Source organism: Poecilia formosa, unplaced genomic scaffold (genome assembly GCF_000485575.1).
Source record: "Poecilia formosa unplaced genomic scaffold, Poecilia_formosa-5.1.2 Scaffold288, whole genome shotgun sequence".
Taxonomy (NCBI): Eukaryota; Metazoa; Chordata; class Actinopteri; order Cyprinodontiformes; family Poeciliidae; genus Poecilia; species Poecilia formosa.
In genome coordinates, this window is record NW_006800227.1 from 513,618 (window position 1) to 536,380 (window position 22,763).

The window sequence follows — 22,763 nt, forward strand, 5'->3', positions numbered from 1 at the left end:
AGACACTTTGAGGACGTGGCAGCAGCTGTGTCAGAGCTCAGGGACAAACTACAGGACGTCCTGAGAGACACATGGAGAAACATTGAACTGAAGGTCACTGAGGTGGATGTTTTAGTACCAGGACCAAAGAGCAGAGATGGATTCTTAAAATATTCAACAGAAATCACTCTGGATCCAAACACAGTACACAGTAGGTTGTTGTTATCTGATGGGAACAGAAAAGTAACTAGATTGGAACAACAGTCTTATCCTGACCATCCACACAGATTCACTTATTATCCTCAGGTCCTGAGTAGAGAGCGTCTGACTGGACGTTGTTACTGGGAGGTGGAGATTAGAGGAGAAGGGAAAGCAACAGTTCGTGTAGGAGTGTCATACAACAACATCAGCAAAACAGGAAGATCAGATGAATGTTTATTTGGACTTGATGATAAATCTTGGATATTACGCTGTGCCACAAACAGTTACTCTTTTCATCACAACAATATCGAAACTCCAGTATCAGGTCCAGTTTCCTCCAGAATAGGAGTGTACCTGGACCACACAGCAGGTATTCTGTCTTTCTACAGCGTCTCTGGTACCATGGCTCTCCTCCACAGAGTCCAGACCAGATTCACTCAGCCTCTATATGCTGGAGTTTGGCTTTCAGATGATGCATCCTCTGCTGAGTTCATTAAACCCAAGTAGTCAGCAGTGAACTATGGTCCACTTGGTTAATATATATATATTAGTTTTAGATTCTTTAGTCTCTATCCCTGTTGCTGAGAACTCATTGTTGTCAAGCTATCTTTATATTTTTAGACCCAATGTTGTTGTTCAGATGCATGTACAGGAGAGCTGATGGAAACTGGGTTAGGGTTAGGTTTATTCTATTGAACTAAGATCACATTCTGGCTCAAACTGACTGTAATTGTCAAGATCCGTGTTTTTGTGTGTTTATATTTGAGTTTTCTGTGTTCAGTCCCGTTTCCCTGTGAGTCTCTGTCCTGTCCTCCCCGTTGATTGCTCCCCAGGTGTGTCTCATTCCCTTAATTACCCCGTGTGTATTTTTACCCACCTGTTGTCTGTGTTCCTCGTCGGGTCCTTGTCTATTGTCGTTTGCCTACTCGCGCCAGTTGTACTGCTAAGTCCTGGTTTGTGTTCGCTCGCACGAAGTCCTGTCATTCAGTTGCTACCGGTATTTGGCTGTGTGCCTGTCTCTCTGCCGTGCTGCCTGTTTTGGACTGAGCTTTATTTTCATCATTAAACATCATCTTCACCATAACCTGGGTCTCGGCGTCTCTCCTCACCACCCACCAACCCTACCTTATGACAGTAATTAATTAACTTGACTTCTGGGATGCTGTCAGCACCTTTTGTCAGGAGGATTTTATTCTACTGATATTAATAAAATAAACGCTTCATGTCAGTACAGGAAAACATCAATCCAATTAGAAGAATTAGCTTGAAATACAAAATGCATTTTTAAAAAATAATTATAACAATGAAGAGCAGCTGTTTATAATCCTGAACAGTAATGGGTCTAGAAAACATTAAGCTAATGCAGTAGAACAATGCAATGTAGTCAACTTGAGATGTTATCAAACATCTCAAGTTGACTACATGAGATGTAGTCAACTTGAGATGTTATGAAACATCTCAAGTTGACTACATTGACTACAAAGTTGACTACGAAGGCACAAGTGGGCTTGTTTTGATTGCACAATCTCTTTAAAGTCGTACCTGGTATAATTGTATTAGACCCTCATTAGTTCCACTCTCTCACCCCACAAACGTGATTCATCTCCCCTCACACTATTTAATCTCCTTCACCAACTTATCCTCAATAGCCTTCTTCTCAGTTCCATATTTACTTGTCATCACTAACCTACCTCTCCTCGGCCATAACTGCTCCCAAACCATGGAAGAAAGAAGAATGTTTAATAAATCTTTCATCATTTTATGTGCATTTTTCAAATAAACATTTTTCCTTTAAGAGGTTTGCCATATGTCATTCTGCATGTGAAAAAAGAATGTGGAGAAGGACATCATGTTATCAGAATTGGTGAAAGATCTAAAGAAGACTGGACTCCAAGCTGCTCCAGCTGATCACTGCTATGCTGGACCTGAAGATGTGGCCTGTGATGTCTGCACTGGGAGGAAGAGGAAAGCTGTTAAGTCCTGTTTATCCTGCCTGGCTTCTTATTGTGAGAATCACCTCCAACCTCACTATGAAGCTCCACCTTTACAGAAACACAAGCTGGTGAATCCCTCAAAGAACCTCCACCAAAATATCTGCTCTCATGATGAGGTGATGAAGATCTTCTGTCGTACTGATCAGCAGTGTATCTGTTATCTCTGCACTATGGANTGTCATAATTTACCGAATGACGCTTTATGACAACAGTCATAAATATTCATGAAGGCTTATTCATGTGCATGACAGGTGTTATGTCATGTTTATGACGGTGTCATGTCAGTCTTATTCACCCCCCTTCAAATAAAGTGTTACGAAAACTTGCAAAGCCTATTGACTTGATAAGTTCAATATCTTTAAAAAGCAAGACAATAAGTCTAACTGCATTTTACTGAAGTACTTTCAGATTTGTAGGTCTACCATCATTAGATAAGGATGGCAAGTGAAGCTGCTGCAGTTGTCCTGAATTTTAAGCATTAGTGGTTATTCCTTCATAAAATGGCGGAAATAAAGGAAAGGGATTTTCAAAGCCAATGATAAGAAAAAAAACACATCAAAAAAGTTATTTCTGGTATTTTCAGTATCAAACTCAATGCAAGTATACCACAATATGGAATAAAGAAGTAAAAAGAAAAATGAGCGGCAACTATTTCAACATGTAAACTCAACATGTCTCAAGAAACTGACAAGTACATCTTAACTCTGTTTTTCACAACTGTATTTATCTTGCATTAGATTATGGTAAGTTATAGTTTTTTAGGTTCTGGCTGATTGGAATTTGAACTTAATTTTTCATCTTTTGGTCTAATCAATTTTCTGTTAGTTATATATTATCTCAAACAGAGGCGCAAAAAGTGAGTATGCGGCGCATGCAACGCATAGGGGAGCAGCACCAGAGGGGGCGCCAAAACCCCATCTGGAGGGGATGGCGCGCCGATTATGTTTTCCCATACACTTCAGCGCGCCTTACGCTCCTTCACCTCACGCACATAACGAGGTAAATCTAGCGCAAGTTGCACACTTAACGTATCCTCGCTTTGGGGGAAGGTGGGGGGAGGGTGGCGCCGATTTATGTTTTCGCATCCACATGAATAATGTGCAGTTGTGGCACTGATCTCACGACAACTTTCCATTAATGTGACCTGGAACAGCAAACAGTTTCTTTCCTGAAATCAAACATTAAATAAAGTCCCTTTCACTTTCCCACCACCATCATTCTGAACATTCTGAACATTCCATGGTTCCTTCTTTCTATCAGCTTTGTGATCGGAATGAACTTTGTGTAGCAAAAAGCAAGAGCTGACAAGTCAAGTATCTGTCGATCAGACGGGAAATGGGGGAAAACTAGGTTTGGCTTATGGAGTGACGCATTTATTTTCTGTAGAAAGACTGAAACGCTAGAGACTCCCTGCTGTTCAGAGCTGAAATGGAACAACCAAGATGTCAAACGGACTCTAGGAAGTTCTCCTGTTCCATCTGTTTGGATCTACTGAAGGATCCGGTGACTATTCCCTGTGGACACAGTTACTGTATGAACTGTATTAAATGCCACTGGGATGAAGAAGAGCAGAGGAGAATCCCCAGCTGCCCTCAGTGCAGGAAAGAGTTCATACCGAAGCCTGGTCTGGAGAAAAGCATCATGTTAGCTGAGTTGGTGGAGGAGCTGAAGAAGACTGGACTCCAAGCTGCTCCTGCTGATCACTGCTATGCTGGACCTGAAGATGTGGCCTGTGATGTCTGCACTGGGAGGAAGAGAAAAGCTGTCAAGTCCTGTTTATCCTGTTCAGCTTCTTATTGTCAGGATCACCTCCAACCTCATTATGATGTCCCTGAATTGAAGAAACACAAACTGGTGGATCCCTCCAAGAACCTCAAGGAGAACATCTGCTCTCGTCATGATGAGGTGATGAAGATCTTCTGTCGTACTGATCAGCAGTGTATCTGTTATCTCTGCACTATGGATGAACATAAAGNTCATCCAGCATCAACATCCGTCCTCTGAGACACTTTGAGGACGTGACAGCAGCTGTGTCAGAGCTCAGAGACATAATACAGGACGTCCTGAGAGACACATGGAGAAACATCTCGCTAAAAATCACTGAAGTGGATGTTCTGCTGTCAAACCCAGAACCAGAACCAAAGAGCAGAGCTGGATTCTTAAGGTATTCACAAACAATCACTCTGGATCCAAACACAGCAAATAGATATCTGGTGTTATCTGAGAGCAACAGAAAAGTAACAAAAATCAACCAACGACAATTGTATCCTAATCATCCAGACAGATTTATTGATTATTATTCTCAAGTTCTGAGTACAGAGAGTCTGACTGAACGTTGTTACTGGGAGGTGGAGTGGAGAGGGAGAGTCGTCTATGTAGCAGTTTCATACAAGAACATGAGCAGAGCAGAAGGATTTGGATTAAATGACAAATCTTGGTCACTACGCTGTGACAGAGAAAGTTACACATTTTGGCACAACGACATAGAAACTCCAGTACCAGGTCCAGTTTCCTCCAGAATAGGAGTGTACCTGGACCACAGAGCAGGTATTCTGTCTTTCTACAGCGTCTCTGAAACCATGACTCTCCTCCACAGAGTCCGGACCAGATTCACTCAGCCGCTACATGCTGGATTTTATATTGATGATGGATCCTCTGTCGAGTTCATTAAACTTAAATAGTCAACTCTCATCTGAGGTCCAGTTAGCTAAAATGTGCATTTTATTTTCAGTTTCTTTAGTCTCCATTGTTGTTGCTGAGAGTTCATTGTTGTCATTTCTTCACTGCTCAGAGAACAACTGTCTTTATTGAGTTACTTGGTTATATAATTTGTTTTCTTGATGTTGTAACTTTTTTGGGTGCCGCCCCTTCCTGTTTCTGTTTAGCCATAGAGGTTATCACTGCTCTAATCACCTGAGCTAATTACAATTACATTTGTTTCATTGGCAGACCAGATACATCCATCTTTATTTAATTAGATAAATATCAGATTCTAGATCAAACTGAGGCACACAACATGTCTGCTTTTCAAGATTAGTAATGATACAGATGCCCCTCCTTTTTAAAAAAAAAAAGTACAGTCCTCACTTCAGGAAAAACATCTCCAGTCACTCATTCAACTATTCGCGGTGACTGTACAGTTTCCAAATGAAGAAATTCTTTTGGTAATGCCACGTTCTCATGTGTGGCCACACAACAGAGGAATATTTTTCAAAAGAACTATTGCTATGTACAGACTTTCACAAGTTCTCCCACCTGATAAAACAATGGCTTATTTTAAATCAAACCAGTTCACATAATGTTAACTGGTATGAGTGGTAGCATCTACTTTGAAGTTTTGGGAGTATGCATGTGATGAATTACTGTATAGAGAATGTGTTTTCACATTGTTAATATTTTTTTTCTGTGTTATGATCCGTGTTTCTGTGTGTTTATTTTTGAGATTTTCTGTTCAGTCCTGTTTTCCTGCGAGTCTCTGTCCTGTCCTCCCCGTTGATTGATCCCAGCTGTGTCTTGTTCCTGTGATTACCCTCCCAGTGCATTTAGTCTCACCTGTTGTCTGTGTTCCTCGTCAGATCCTTGTCTAATGTCTATTGTCTACGTATGTCACACGCTGGCTTTCTCTCCGGTCATACTGCTAAGTCCTGGATTGTGTTTTGCTCGCATGTTAGTCCCGTTAATCTGTTGCTACCGGCATTTTAGCTGTGCGCTAGTCTGTCTGCTGTGCTGCCTGTACCTGGACTACTCTGAGCGTTATCTTAATTAAAACCATCACATTCATCTACATCCTGGGTCCGCCTGCGTCTCTCCTCAATGCTACCACACACCACTTTATGACAATCTGATGGTATATGATAATAAATTGTATGAATTGTATCTGTTGAATATTGTCAGTATTTTAAGGCATTGTTTTATATGAGTGGAAGTGAGTGGCGTCTATCGTGAACTCTTGGGACTATGGATGTTATGAACTCTGTAGAGGCTGTGTTTGCATGATGTAGGACTCTGTATTTGATGATGTTTTAAATATGTATTGTATTTATTGAACAGTATCCAGCTCTTTTCTTTGGATTGGGGACTAGATGTGGAAATTAGCACCAGAGATACAGCACGGTGCTGTGCATCTCTCCTTTTGTGGTTAAAGTATATTTTACATGGTTTCTGTTTTAAATAAATGCTACTGTAAATCAGTGTGTTTAAACGGTGGCTAATGAAGTAGATAATGCCTCATTACCTTACAGTAGATAAGCTAATGATGCATGGTAGCAGTCAGCCAAGCTATTAACATAATTAAAATTATTTATGGCATATTTGACTTAAAATAGATAACTTAAAAACATTATTTGTGTTTATTTAAGTTGCCTTTTTTGATATCCAAAATGTTTCTATTTTTTATCAATTTTTACATGTCAAATTTTTTTTTTACTTTAAGTGGCTTAAAGTTAAGCCACTTCTTTTCAGTAGTTTGGGGAGTGTTACTAGCCTAGAAAGTCTGTTGATTAAAGGGGGGATAGTATGTAACGTCAACTTTCATAACAGCTGAAGGTGACATTACTTGATTGTATTATAAAATAGTTCTAAGTACCCGAAGACCCACTTTTAAAGTGTTTACATGTAAGGTTGAATTATTTTGGTTAAAAACTATAACTACTAACTATATTGGAGAGAACTTGTCTCTATTCATTTCATGCACATCCAGTATCTCACTGAATAAATGATGCCAGTCCTGGACTTATGCCTCCACCAATTAATTTAAAACCTAAACCATATCAGACAGATATTTAGAAACAATAACTCAGACTGAAATATTTGACAATGAAATGGTGTCCTGACTTAGTAAATTTAATCTAAATTAATAGTTTTACTTGTAATTGCTCTTAGCAATAATTTATAATTATTCATAGTTAAAGCTAGACTCAAATTTTAAAAATAAACTCCTTGGAAGATTGGCATGTTTTTCTCTTGTGAATAATCTTTTGGATATAAAATCCCATATTTCAAACTGTCTGGAAATGACCTTGTAATTGTTCCCTCAATGTTGTTCAGCCACTATTTATTCTCCCAGGTTACTGCTTGACTCCTCGCAAAGTTGGTATTTTGTAAATACATACCTGTATGCTTCAGGTAGAATATCTTCCAAACAAATTTCCACCACTGAGATGTTCAAATTCACTTGTAAGTTGTGAAGCGGCTGTTTAAACATGACTGAAATTAATAAATGAATGCATCTGTTACAATAAGGTTTATATTTTCAGCATATCTACTGATTTTGCTTACTTTTTCTTAAGCTTAAAAAAAGATGTTCTAATAGGAGAACTATTCATGTTTAAAACCAATAGATGAAACATCAGTCTAATGTCTTTGGAGATCCTCTGTGCCCTCTCCCTTAACAACAATTCCCTCCCTTCTATTCAACACAGGTTTAAGCTCTGTTGATACTTTTCCTGGTTCCTCCCTTTTCACATGTCTGAAAGCTTTAGGATTGGTAGGATCACTGAGCTCATCAAACAAACTGCAGATGAGTAAACAGCAAACTAGTATTTAGCTTCTTGTGAGACACATTTACAGGAGAAACAGAAACTTGAGGCATTTAGTGTTACTGAAAGGTGAAATGGCTCAGAAACGAAATCGGATGGATTCAAAAAGAATCTCTTGTTCTATTTGTTTGGATCCACTGAAGGACCCGGTGACTATTCCCTGTGGACACAGCTACTGTATGAACTGCATTAAAGACTTCTGGGATGGAAAACATCAGAGGAGAATCCATAGCTGCCCTCAGTGCAGGAAAGAGTTCATACCGAGGCCTGGACTGGAGAAAAACTTCATGTTAGCAGAGTTGGTGGAGGATTTGAAGAAGACTGGACTCCAAGCTGCTGCAGCTGATCACTGCTATGCTGGACCTGAAGATGTAGCCTGTGATGTCTGCACTGGGAGGAAGAGGAAAGCTGTCAAGTCCTGTCTGGTCTGTTTAGCTTCTTATTGTAAAAATCACCTCCAACCTCACTATGACGTCTCTGGACTGAAGAAACACAAGCTAGTGAATCCCTCCAAGAACCTCCAGGACAACATCTGCTCTCGTCATGATGAGGTGATGAAGATCTTCTGTCGTACTGATCAGCAGTGTATCTGTTATCTCTGTACTATGGATGAACATAAAGGCCATGAAACAGTCCCAGCTGCAGCAGAAAGAGCTGAGAAGCAGAAGAAGCTCCAGCGGAGTCGACTACAAATCCATCAGAGAATCCAGGACCAAGAGGAAGATGTGAAGCTGCTTCAACAGGAGGGGGAGGCCATCAATGTCTCTGCTGATAAAGCAGTGGAGGACAGTGAGAAGATCTTCACTGAGCTGATCCGTCTCCTCCAGNGTGAGAATCACCTCCAACCTCACTATGAAGCTCCACCTTTACAGAAACACAAGCTGGTGAATCCCTCAAAGAACCTCCACCAAAATATCTGCTCTCATGATGAGGTGATGAAGATCTTCTGTCGTACTGATCAGCAGTGTATCTGTTATCTCTGCACTATGGAGGAACATAAAGGCCATGAAACAGTCCCAGCTGCAGCAGAAAGAGCTGACAGACAGAAGAAGCTCCAGGAGAGTCAACAGAAGTAAAAAAGGAGCCCTCAACCACATCCACCCCACAAAGCTCCACCAGACAGGCTAAACAAGGGGAGCACTGATCAGAGATGCAGCCAAAAGACCCATGGTGACTCCAGAGTAAATAATCCACGGCTCAGGTGGAGGAATCTGTCCACAGGACTACTATTAGCCATTTATGCACAAATGTGGTGTTTATGGAAGACTGACAGGAAGAAAGCATTAAAAGAATGTTTGCCACAAGCCATGTTGGACACAGCAAACGTGGAAGAAGGAGATTTGGTCAGATGAGACCAAAAGTTTTGTTCAAAATGCAAAACGCCATGTGTGGTGGACAAATAACACTGCACATCATCCTGAACACACCATCCCCACAGTCAAATATAGTGGTGGCAGGGTGTGAGGGTTCTTCTCTTCAGCAGGGACAAAGAAGATGGTCAGAATTGATGGGAAGATGGATGGAGAAAAGTACAGGGCAATGTTGGAAGAAAACCAACATTGCCCTGTACCCATGAGAGTGGGGCGGAGGTTCAGCTTCCAGCAGGATAACAACCTGCTGCACAGTTCCACCAGGTGTTTGCTAATTGTTGCTGCTACTAGATACTCTGAGATACTTTAGGAATGTGACAGCAGCTGTGTCAGAACTTAGAGATAAACTACAGGATTTCCTGAGAGACACATGGACAATCATCTTACTGATGATTACTGAAGTGGACATTCTTTCATCAGGACCAGAACCAAAGAGCAGAGCTGTTTTCTTAAAATATTCACAAGAAATCACTCTGGATCCAAACACAGTGAACAGATTTCTGTTACTGACCCTAACAGAAAGGCAACAAGAATGAAACAACAGTCTCTTAATCATCAACACAGATTCACTGATTACTATCAAATCCTAAGTAGAGAGAGTCTGACTGGATGTTGTTACTGGGAGGTGGAGATGAGAGGTGAAAGAGTTTATGTAGTACTTTCATTCAAAATCAACAGCAGAGCAGGATGGTCCGATGAATGTTTATTTGGATTCAGTGACAAATCATGGTCATTACGCTGTGGCACAAAGAGTTACACATTTTATCACAACATTAAAACTCCAGTACCAGGTCCAGTTTCCTCCAGAATAGGAGTGTATCTGGACCACAGAGCAGGTATTCTGTCTTTCTACAGCGTCTCTGAAACCATGACTCTGATCCACAGAGTCCAGACAACATTCACTCAGCCGCTACATGCTGGGGTTGGACTTTATGATAGCATGTTTTTTTTCTCTAGTAACTCTGCTCAGTTTATTTATCAGCAGTCATCTGAGGTCCAGTTGGTTAGGACTTAACCAGTTCTAGTGTGACAGACAGACTGACGTTGACGAAGACGACAATAAGGACAACAGGTGGGACTAAATACACAGGGAGGGTAATCAAGGAATGAGACACACCTGGGAATCAATCAACGGGGAGGATGCAGAGACAAAGACTCACAGGACAGAAACTGAACACAGAAAAACCTTAAAATAAATCCACAGAAACACGTATCATGACAATTTCTCCATGTGTTTTTTGCTCAGATGAGATTTTAGTGTGAATTTATTCTGTTTTTGATACAAATGAAAATAATTTTATTGTTTTTCATTTGACACAAGTCCTTTCAAGTTTTTCTAAATTATTTAATCTTTGGCAATTCAGGTTCACTGTATTATTCTACTGCTGCATAGAATAATACACCGAAGCTAATAGTGTTTAAGACTATTCTTTATCAAATTACATTTTTGTCCTTATTTACGTTCAGTGGTTGGAAACCATAAAATTGCTTTAGCTTTTATCATCTGTTGATTTTATATTATGTCTGATATTACAATGATTGCTTGGGTTTTAAGCTGTTAAAAATGATTACAGTAAATTCAAAATATATATAATGATTTCTGAACCATCAGTGATGTTTTCTTACTGGGTTTATGGACTGCAGTGGGAGTTCATGTTGAACCAGAGTTGTTTACAAGTCCTATTTTTCAAGTGCCAATTACATCTAAATTCTGTCACAATTTAAATAAATATTTCCTCATGAAAATGCATGAAATCAAGTTTTCCTATAATATTGCGTTAAGTGATGTTCTCTGACTCCTTAACTATGTCGAAGCTTTGTTTACTTCATTCATATTGTGGTATCATTAATATTTGAAAAGTTATCTGACATGTATGAACATAATTGTTAAATTACACTACATGTTGTGGGTAGTTGTATGGATGGAGAAGCTGTAAACACAGTAATAAAATCACTGCAATAAATTTATTTGAATGTGTGGTTCTGCAGGCTGGACGTCTTTTTTATATTTTTGAATTAGAATTAGAACTCTGGGTCAGACTGGCTCCAACATGTAAGGTTGGATGGACAACTTCAATTGTTGACATTTTTAATAAACTTTGGAATAAAAAGTTTCTCTGCCCAGTAGATAATCGTATCGCTGCTATCAAACTACAAAAATGGCCGAATGGGGCTGGGTGGAATGCTCTGTGACCTGGAGGAGGGCGGGGCTTGAAATGTTTCATTCACATTTTTAAAAATGCAGCAAAACGAGTTGCTCTAAAATGCCTGAGGAGAGGAGTAAATGATGGATCTGTGGAGATAAAATAATGAGGAATTGAGACCAAAGCATTGAGCTCCACTTTACGTAGACCAAAAGTGTATGATTTACATGTGAAACTGAATGATTTAAAAGCATGAAATGTTCACTTTAAAATATCAATCTGTGAAAGATTCCAGCAAAATAAAGAAATAAATAATTATGAGACCCTTCCTGACCCCACTAGGGACAAAGGTGCGAGAAAATGGATGGATAGATGATTTTGTTCTCACTAATTATGAGAACAAAATCATAAGTAACAATATAACATTTCCAACAAAGTATTTTGCAAAACAAAACAAGTAGGAGGAAAAAGCAATGACTTATCCAGTCCTATCCATAAGTGTATGTATAAATTTCCAATCAAAACATACATAAATTGTTTAATCCTTTAAACACATTCTAGCAAACTTAGCAGATTACAGTATTTAACTTTGTCTTCTGTAGAGAAGACAAAGTTACTCTGTTGAGAAGAATATTGGTAGTGAGACTGAGCATAAATGAGGTGTGAAAACATGATATCCTGTGGATCCCTTATATGCCAAGGAATACATAAATTAGGTAACTTAGGTATAAGGTGTAGGAACTGACAAACCAAACTGCAGTGACTAAATGGGAAAGAAAGTTAGTGGAGGATCTGAAGTTAACTGAAGCTGATCACTGCTTTCCTGAAAATGTGGCCTGTGATGTCAATAAACAATTTTAGATCTTAATTATTTCTGAACACAACCCAACATGAAATGATACAAAATACAAAGACAAACAGCAACAGAGAAACTCAGAAATGGGAAGAAAAGAAAAAACAGGAAGTAAAAGAACATTGTAGTCAAACAAAGATAGACTGAAAAACATAAAGAGGAACCTGGGGCTCAGAAACAACAGGCTGTAACTCCATACATCAGCAATTCAGTGCAAAGAACAGCATAAGCACAAAATGTGTCCCATCAGGTAAAACTGTCCTATCAGGCTCGTCTGGTTGCTAAGGATAAGTGCAACAGACTGAAGCGTCATGCTTTTGCAATGTTGTTCCACTTGATATAATGTTCCATTTGCCAAGTCTCCCCTGCTGCAACCCCCTCACATTTGACATCTGATTTTCTTTCCTGAGATTCACACCCCTCAGTGCAGAAGGCTGCAGGTCTTGATGGCATCAGCTCCAGGACCGTGAAGTACTCTGCAGGTCCACTGTGTGGTATTATGGGATACATGTTTTAATAACTCTGAATCTGTGAGAAGTATCACAACTGTATAAGACCTTCACCAGTGCCAAAGACCAAACATCTAAAGGACAGCAGCTACCAAAAGTACTGACCTCACACCTACTGAAGACACTTGAGAGGTTTGTCCTCAATCATCTTTGCCCCCCGGTGAGATATATACTGATTCTGCAGTGGCTTATTTTTTTGACACAGATTCAGGAAAAAAAGACTGAATTGTTGTGTGGTGTCCAAAAACCATGCAACAACCACCGTCTGGGCTGTCACTTTATCGTAGTGGAAAATATTGGAGGTGAGACTGAGCATCCCAATGTCCCAATAATCCTAGAAGGAACGTTGTCAGGAGCTTCAGGCTTTGGGCAACCCAAGACAAAAAAGAGTGAGGACTCAGACAAAGTTCACCCCAAAGGCACAATCACATGTTCCCACACTCATGTGCACACGCACGCACGTACACACACACACACACACGCACACACACACACACACACGCACACACACACACACACGCACACACACACACACACACACACACAATGTAAACACATACAAAAATGGACACTGTACACACACTCAAACTCCCCACACAGACTCTACACTGCCAAGTCCAGGTAACCTACAGAGACAACTCCAACCATCATAAAAATATCAAACACATATCCCATGAATGACCAGCCACAGAGAACAAGAAAACGCCACTCTGGGGAAATCCTGGGTCCCTCCCAACAACCAACTGCTGTTAATCTCCTCCCTTCTTTTAGATCTGCTTCTTTGTTTCCTGGTTCCTTCTGTTTCATTTGTTTGTAAGCATTAGAGTCAGAAGGATCACTGAGCTGCCGACACAAACTGCTATCGATCAGTAAGTAACGACCTGGTGTTTGGCATCTTGCAGGACAAATATATACGAGGAAGAGAAACTTGACAGTCATTGTTTTTGAGAAGTGAAATGGCTCAGAGAGGAAATCAGATGGATTCAATTAAATATTCCTGTTCCATCTGCTTGGATTTACTGAAGAATCCAGTGACTATTCCCTGTGGACACAGCTACTGTATGAACTGCATTAAATGCCACTGGGATGGAGAAGATCAGAGGAGAATCCACAGCTGCCCTCAGTGCAGGACAGAGTTCAAACCGAGGCCGGTTCTGGTGAAAAACATCATGTTAGCAGAGTTGGTGGAGGATCTGGAGACGACTGGACTACAAACTGCTGCAGCTGATCACTGCTATGCTGCACCTGAAGATGTGGCCTGTGACGTCTGTACTGGGAGGAAGATGAAAGCTGCTAAGTCCTGCTTGGTTTGTTTGATATCTTATTGTGACAATCACCTTCAGCCTCATTATGATGTCTCTGGATTGAAGAAACACAAGCTGATGAATCCGTCCAAGAACCTCCAGCAGAACATCTGCTCTCGTCATAATGAGGTGATGAAGATCTTCTGTCGTACTGATCAGCAGTTTATCTGTTATCTTTGCACCATGGATGAACATAAAGACCATGAAGCAGTCTCTGTGGAAGCAGAAGTGACTGAGAAGCAGAAGGAGCTCCAGGTGAGTCGACAACAAATCCAGCAGAGAATCCAGGACCAAGAGAAAAATGTGAAGCTGCTTCAACAGGAGGTGGAGGCCATCAATGTCTCTGCTGATAAAGCAGTGGAGGACAGTGAGAAGATCTTCACTGAGCTGATCCGTNAGTTTATATAGCAGTTTCATACAAGAGCAACAGAAAAAGATGGTCAGAAGAATGTCAATTTGGATCCAATGACAAATCTTGGTCATTATGCTGTGGGAGGAAAAGTTACACATTCCATCACAACAAAATTAAAACTCCAGTACCAGGTCCAATTTCCTCCAGAATAGGAGTGTACCTGGACCACAGAGCAGGTATTCTGTGTTTCTACAGCGTCTCTGAAACCATGACTCTCATCCACAGAATCCAGACAACATTCACTCAGCCGCTACATGCTGGGATTGGGTTTGACCCCTCAATTTTTGCTTCCTCACAATGTTTTTCTGAGTTCATTCAGCTGAAATAGTTATCTGTGAGTTGAGGGTCATTTGGCAGCAAGTAACATTATTACAATGTTATTGTAATAATTACAATTGCATTGTAATTATGCTTTTAATATTTGTAAATTTATGAGTTATGTTGTTGAATTATTTCATATTTTAATTTAGAGTGGATGTGATGTGGAGTGTTTCTTGAGGACCTCTGAGGTGGCAGGCGGCCACGAGGTAACCTTTTGTTAAAGCACGTGTCACCTGTCACTGTAAGATATCTAAAGCTTTGTATTTTATTTCTATAGTTTTCACGGCATTCAATAAACAGCCTGTCTAAAGGAAGCGGTGCCAGTATTGTCACTTAGGAGTTACAATCATTGCTATAATTTCTTCACTGCTCAGAGATCAGCTGTCTTTATGGGGTCACTTTTTAATTTTGTTTATTGATATTGGAGTTTGTGCTGCCCCTTCCTGTTTCTGTTTAACCAGGGAGCTACCACTGCTTAGTAGGATTTTGATTCACCTCATTACATTTACATTGCAATTATAAATCCTTGCTTTGTAAGACTAATGGTTGTTGATATTTAAATCCATGCACAGATGAGCTGATGGAAGCCGCAATTATAATCATAATCAATCATTATTTTATTGAACAAAAATCAGAATCTGGATCCTAGACAGTAATGACTGTAGAAAGAAACTGAACTGATACACATCATTCATAAAGTCTATATGACATTGACCCTCTGATTGGATGTTTATCATTTAAGACTATTAAATGCTAAACATTTAATCCATAATAAAGTGACAACTGTATGAATGGTGTAGGTTCCAGATATAGATTAGAAACTCACTGTAAAAACATGAGACGTTGTCTTTAATTGTGATATAAATGCAGACTTTTCATTTCATTAGATAGCTAAGATGCTTTTTAAATGTTTAATTTTCTCTTTGTGTTTTGTGCTCAGATTATGTTTTGTTGTGAATTTATTCTGTTTTTGGTAAAAGGAAAACCATTATTCTGGTATGATTGATTTTACTGTTTTATAAGATCCGTGTACTCACAAATATTTAGAAACCATTTAATTTTTAACATTTCATGTTAGTTTTATTCTACTGTTGCTGAGCTTCTGAGTTAATCATGCTTATGTCTATTGATTATCAAATTATTTTATTGCACCGACTTAAAGTCAGTGGTTGGAAACCGTGAAAATGCTTTTGTAATCTGTGCTCTATTTTGTGTTTGATAATTAATCAGTTATATTTTGTTTTGAAACTATTGAAATGATTACAGTGAATATAAACAAAATAAAAATGATTTCTGAACCATTGTTATGTTTTCTGACTGGTTTATGGACTGGTTTTACTAGAAGGAGTAACTGAAACCAGTTAATTATCTCTGTGTTGTTCCAGAAGTTGCTCGTTGGGATGATGGTACTCAAAGTGCAGCACGTGAAAGAGTGGGAGTTCGATGTGAACCAGACATTTTAACAAGTCATATTTTCCAAGTCTCAAATCTGTAACGACTGAAATTAATATTACCTCATCAAATGCATTAAATCTACTCCACCTATGACACTGCATTGGTGCAGTTTAGAAAAACCTGCATTGTTTAATCTACCACATGAACATTTAACAGTTATTTTTAATATTAAAACATTTAATCCAACATGTAAGAAACTACCAAAGTCTGTGTTATATTGCTGAAGAATTTGACATATTGTAATAAAATATTAATCACATTAAGAAAACAAAATAGCAATTTATGCTCAAAAATAACTTGTTTGTGTAAAATTTCTGAAGGAATCAAATAAAAGCAGAGCTGGTATTTCCTTATCTATTTTATTACTGCAAGATGTTGAAAAAACATGAGCTTAATCTTTCCTAAGTTTTATGTTACCTGCAAATGAACACTAGGTGGCAGTATAAAGTGGAGAAACCAGTGTAAAGGCTGGTTAAGCACCTTATTTGTTAACCAGGGCTTTGTTGTTACTATTTCTAAATACTGCATTATTTACAAACATATTCAACTTTGTTGTTGTATAATTTTTTTCCTGATTGGCTTTGAAGTGAATATTTGAATGACTTGAATAGTTACAGATAGAAACAACTAAACTTTCTGGGAAGAAACATAATCAGTGCAAGCTCTAAAACCTCTTCCTTTTCAACGGTCTGAAAGACAATATTCAGCATCTGGTAAAGTTCAGGAGTAAGAGAACTTACAAAAGTGGTACTTTTGCTTGTTTTAAAACATCCAACTGTTGCTCAAAAACCTTTCCAATTGTGCAATGTTTGCTGTCATTTTGACTTTTAAGTTCATGTTTTTCACTTTAAAATCTAGACAGAGTCTGCATTTCCTTTAGCGGTGTCACCTTCTTAGACAGGATGTCAGCTGCTGCCAACAACTTAATGCAATCTTTTGTAGATGATAAACTTGGGCATTTCTATCAGTCTTTAACATGTCTCTCTCTCTGTTAGACAAAGATATTCGCTGAGCTTTTACTTTAACTATTTGTAACATCAGATGTACAATTCTCAGACAGTGAATTCAAAACTAGACCTGAGTTCATTAATTATTCACCACTGAGTGACGTTAACAGTAGATTTCTCCCTGTTCATATTCAGGAGATATTTTGGTGAAAGGATGACTGGCATCATGGTTTAACTGGTTGAGAGGTGCACAACACCTGGACACACAAACACTAAAACATTTACCCAGTATTTTATCTCTCTGTTGGACATGCCACGTACTATTCAAGGTTTGGGAGAAAACTGGACACTTCACATCTGTTAAAATCCCCCTTTAGAACAACCAGGTTTTCCCACATCTATCTCCAGAATCTGAAGAGGGAGAGTTGGTAAATGTTTTCATATAGATGAATAATATTAACATTGGCAACAGTGAATGTAATTTGTGGGCAAAAACCTGCAAGAGAAAATAAATGGAACATATGGTCAAATGAAAGCCAATAGCCAATTTTAGAGTCTAAATTTAAATCTTTAAAAAGCTTTGAGATGAAGGGACAAGTTTAACTGCAATCTGAAGCCTTTAGAAATCATCTGCCCCTCCCAAAAAAACCTGCTATTGAGCTCCTCCCTTCTATTCAACAGAGTTCAGCTCTGTTGTTGCATTTCGCGTTTCACTCATCTGAAAGCTTCTGTATCTGCAGGATCCACCAACTGCTGCAGATCAGTAACAACTTGGTGTTTGGNACACAGAGGATCACACCCAGTTTCTCCTCAACTACCCCTCACTGCCAGCACTCAGTGAGTCGACACACTCATCCAGCATCAACATCCGTCCTCTGGGACACTTTGAGGACGTGACAGCAGCTGTGTCAGAGCTCAGAGACAAACTACAGGATGTCCTGAGAGACAGATGGACAAACATCTCAGTGGCAGTCAATGAGGTGGACATTTTACTGACGCAACCTGGGAGAGAACCAAAGACCAGAGCGGAATTCCCCAAATATTTCCAACAAATCACTCTGGATCCAAACACAGCACACAGAAGTCTGTTGTTATCTAATGGGAACAGAAAAGTAACATTAATGAACCAAGAACAGGCTTATCCTGATCTTCCAGACAGATTCAGTCGTTGTTCTCAGGTCCTGAGTAGAGAAAGTCTGACTGGACGTTGTTACTGGGAGGTGGAGAGGAGAGGGGAAGTACTTCGTTTAGCAGTTTCATACAAAAACATCAGCAGAGCAGGAAAGTCAGAGGAATGTTTATTTGGATGCAATGACAAATCTTGGTCATTACGCTGTGACACAAACAGCTCCACATTTTATCACAACAACAATGGAACTCCAGTATCAGGTCCAGTTTCCTCCAGAATAGGAGTGTACCTGGACCACACAGCAGGTATTCTGTCTTTCTACAGCATCTCTGGAACCATGACTCTCCTCCACAGAGTCCAGACAACATTCAATCAGCCTCTGTATGCTGGAGTTGGACTTTATCCCTCTCTTTCCTGTTCTGGTGGATCCTATGCTGAGTTCATTGAACTGAAATAGTCAGCAGTGATCTGAGGTCAAGTTAAAATTCATATTTCAGTTTCAGTTTCTTGAGTTTCCATCACTGTTGCTCAGAACTCATTGTTGTTTCGTTTCTTCACTGCCCTGAGATCTGCTGTCTTTATGGAAATATTTTCTCATCTTTTCTTTTTTGTTTATGCTGGATTTTTATTTGAGTGCTGCTGCTTCCTGTATATCAGCTATGGAGGCTACCACTGCTCAAGAGGATCTGTATTCACCTAACGTGATTGTGTTTACATGTATTTCTTCGTCAGACCAAATGTTATTGAATTCCATGTACAGATGAACTGATGTAAACTGTAATTATTACCATCATTAATCAGGAGAGTGGTCATTATTTTGTGGGACAAAGATCATATACTGAATGAAACTCATTGTTATTAATTAACTTGACCACTAGAATGTGGTCAGCACCTTTTGTCAGGAGGATTTAATTCTTCTTAATATTAATCAACATGTTTCACTATGAAAATGATCACAGAGTCATGAGGAAAACTGTCCAGGAATCAAACACAGGTTGACATGTATCAAGGTTGAGCAAATATGTAATATTTTTAAGACTAAATGTAATGAAAACAAGTCCAGGTCATCAGTCATGTTTAATTCTGGGCTGTAATGTCTCTGAAAAAAAGAACTAATATAGTTAAATTATTTAAAAAATGTAACAAGACTAATATGTCTTTAGAATTTGATTAGAAACAAAGTATTGTTTCAAAGGTAGAAAGATTTCAACTCAAAACATTGATTTAGTTTTCTGTTATTTCCCTGAACATTCAAACCCCTCTGAATGGGCGTTCGTCTTTAAAGACTACTTAAATCCTTGATCAATTTCAATAAATTGTCTTGAATTGTTCTATAAATGTTGAACGTTTGGATTCATTAGTTTAGATCTTTTTTAAATGTCTGATTTTTCCCCCCATTTGTTTTGTGTACAGATTAAGTTTTATTGTGAATTGGTTATCTTTTTGGCAAAAGCAAAATCATCAAACTAGTGTGTTTGAATTGTTGGATTTGATCTATGCATGTATTTAAAATTCATAAAATTTTGAACAATTCAGGTTAACCTTTTTATTCAAGTACTGCTGAGTTGCTAGGCTGCTTCTGTTTAGGTTTATTGATTATCAAGTTAAATTCTTGTTCTCATTTAGAATCAGGGGTTGGAAACCATCAAACCTGGTGTAGCTTTTGTGATTATTTTTTTTTCTTTTTTGTTACATAAATAATTTTTGGGGGGTTTAAAATTGTTAAAATGGTAAAGGAAATAAAATGGTTTCTGAAGCATTGTTCATGTTTTCTCTTTTATGGACTGGTTTTACTAGAATTAGTTCTTGGAAACAGTAGATTATCACAGTTTTGTTCTGGAAGCTGTTTGTTGATATGATGGGTCTCAAAACTGCAGCTTGTGCAACGGTGGGAGTTTAGGTTGAAACAGAGTTGTTGACAAATCCTATTTTCTAAGTCAAGTGTCAAACCTATAACATTTGAAATGAATATTTCCTGATCAAATGGATAAAATCTAGTGTATCTATAACACTGGATTGGTGCAGTTTAGAAAACCCTGCAATGTTTGTCCTTTGGTCTAACATTGCCACAGGAACATTTCATAGTTATTTTCAAAATTTTAACATTTAAATCAGAAAGTATCAAACTCTGTGGGATATTGTTTCAGAATTTGACATAGTGTAATACTGCTCAAAAAATAACTTGTAAGTGTGAAATTTATGAGTGAATCAAAAACAAAGCTGGTCTTTCCTTATCTAATTTTATTACTATAAGAGGAAAAGGGAAAAAAAGAGGATTTTTCTTGTTCCTGCAAATGAACATTAGATGGCAGTGTAAGGAAAATAATCTAGTGAACCCAGAGGTCCTTCAGCATGTGAAATAAGCAGCTTAATGGCTTCTGATGTAAATATTTGAATATCTTGAATAATTGCAGATAAAAATGGCTACATTTCCTGGAAAGAAGCATCCAGTACAACCTCCAAAACACAGACTCTAGTTCTAACAGCACACATTCAACAGATTGTTGAATATTGACTTTCAACAATATGTAAGTCAATATTGAACATCAAGTAAAGTTCAGGAGTAAGAAAAAGAAAAAAAGTGGTATTTTTATTTGCTTTGAGACATCCCATTTTTGCTTGAAAAACTTTCCAATTGTGTAATATTTGCTGTTATTTCAGCTTTTAAGTTCATATTTTTTGACAATAAAACTCATCATCTGGTCTGGCATTGTCTTTATTTGTGTCATCTTCTTGGGCGGGTACACCAGCTGATGACAAGAACTTAATGCTCTCCCTTCGTAGATGATAAGCTTAGTCTAGTCTTTTCTTTCAGTGTCTAACCATGTTTCTCTCTGTTAGACAATGTTATTGGCTGAGCTTTTACTCCAAATAATTGAACAATCAAATGGACAAAGGCCAGACAGTAGATTCAAAACTAGGCCTCAGTTCATGACTTGTTCACCACTTCATGTCCTTAAAAGGAAGTTTCTTCCTGTTCAGATTCTGGAGATATTTTTGGTTAAAGGATGACTGGCATTGTGGTTTAACTGGTAGAAAGATAGACAACACTTGGACACATAAACATTGAAATATTTATCCAGGATTTTATCTCTGTGTTGGACATGTCACATATTGTTCAAGGTTTGGGAGAAAAGTAGAAACACCATCACATCAAAATCACCCATGGGAAGAACAGTAGAGAACACATGGATAAACCAAATCATTTATCCACGATTTCAGCTTTGTGTTGGACATGTCACGTATTATGGAAGGTTTGGAAGAAGATTAGAAACATCACATCTGTTAAAATCCCCCATTAGAACAACCAGGATTTTCTTGAAGTAATGTGTCTTATTGCAGCTATCTGCTATAACCTGTAATTGTAAGTTGNGGGAACAGAAAAGTAACATTTGTGTCTTCATGTCTTCCTTATCCTGATCATCCAGACAGATTCACTGGTTGGTCTCAGGTCTTGAGTAAAGAGAGTCTGACTGGACGTTGTTACTGGGAGATGGAGAAGAGAGGAATACATGTTTATATAGCAGTTTCATACAAGAACATCAGCAGAGCAGGATGGTCTGCTAAATGTCAATTTGGATCAAATTGTAAATCTTGGTCATTATATTGTGGCAGAAAAAGTTACAGATTTTCTCATAACAACATTAAAACTCCAGTACCAGGTCCAGTTTCCTCCAGAATAGGAGTGTACCTGGATCACACAGCAGGTATTCTGTCTTTCTACAGCGTCTCTGAAACCATGACTCTCCTCCACAGAGTCCAGACCAGATTCACTCAGCCTCTACATGCTGGAGTTTGGCTTGACCTCTCATTTTTCTCTTTGTCAGAATGTTCTTCTGAGTTTATTAAGCTGAAATAGTCATCAAAGATTTGAGGTCCAGTTGGTTAAAATGTCTATTTTAGTTTTAGTTTCTTTAGTCTCCATCATTGTTATTTCCTCACTGCTCAGAGATCAGCTGTCTTTATAGAGCAACTCTGTCATCTTGTTTGTTGACGTTGGAGTTTCTTTGGGTGCTGCCCCTTCCTGCTTCTGTTTGACCAGGGAGCCATCATTGCTCAGGAGGATATAGATTCACCTAATTACATTCACATTGCAATTGTAAATGCTTGCTTTGTGAGACCAATGATTGTTGATATTTTTATCCATGTACAGACTAGCTGATGGAAGCTGCAATAACGATCATTATTAGTCACTATTTTATTGAGCAAAAATGTTATTCTTTAATCATTTATTGAAATAACTTGCAATTTATTACAAGATCAATATTATTTTAGCTTAGAATTTGATTAGAAACAAAGTCTTCTCACAAAATGGACAGATTTCCTTCTTATGTCTCTGAATGTTTCCAGATCTTCCTTCTTCACACATAATTCATGAAGTGTATGATAACCCTTCTAATTTTATGTTTATTACTAAAAACTATTTAAAACTAAAAGTTTAATCCACAATCAACTGATACCTGTATGAACTGTGTATATTGCAGGTTGTCTTCAATTGTGATATAAATAAGGTAACATATGGTCATTTTATTTATGTAGCACATTTTCAGCAACAAGGCAGTTCAAAGTGTTTTAAATGAATTAAAATGAAACACAAACAAATTAACA

The 22,763-nt window shown here is 38.4% G+C and overlaps 1 protein-coding gene across 1 annotated transcript; it reads left to right on the top strand.

Moving 5' to 3' along the window:
- The first annotated feature begins 13,446 nt into the window (after window positions 1-13,446).
- LOC107838627 (tripartite motif-containing protein 16-like) lies at window positions 13,447-22,030 on the top strand. The gene is made up of 3 exons (XM_016681615.1): window positions 13,447-14,285; window positions 17,816-18,415; window positions 21,818-22,030. Exons 1-3 carry the CDS (start codon window positions 13,544-13,546, stop codon window positions 22,012-22,014), a joined length of 1,539 nt encoding a protein of 512 aa, XP_016537101.1. The 5' UTR covers window positions 13,447-13,543; the 3' UTR covers window positions 22,015-22,030.
- Window positions 22,031-22,763: the final 733 nt, after the last annotated feature.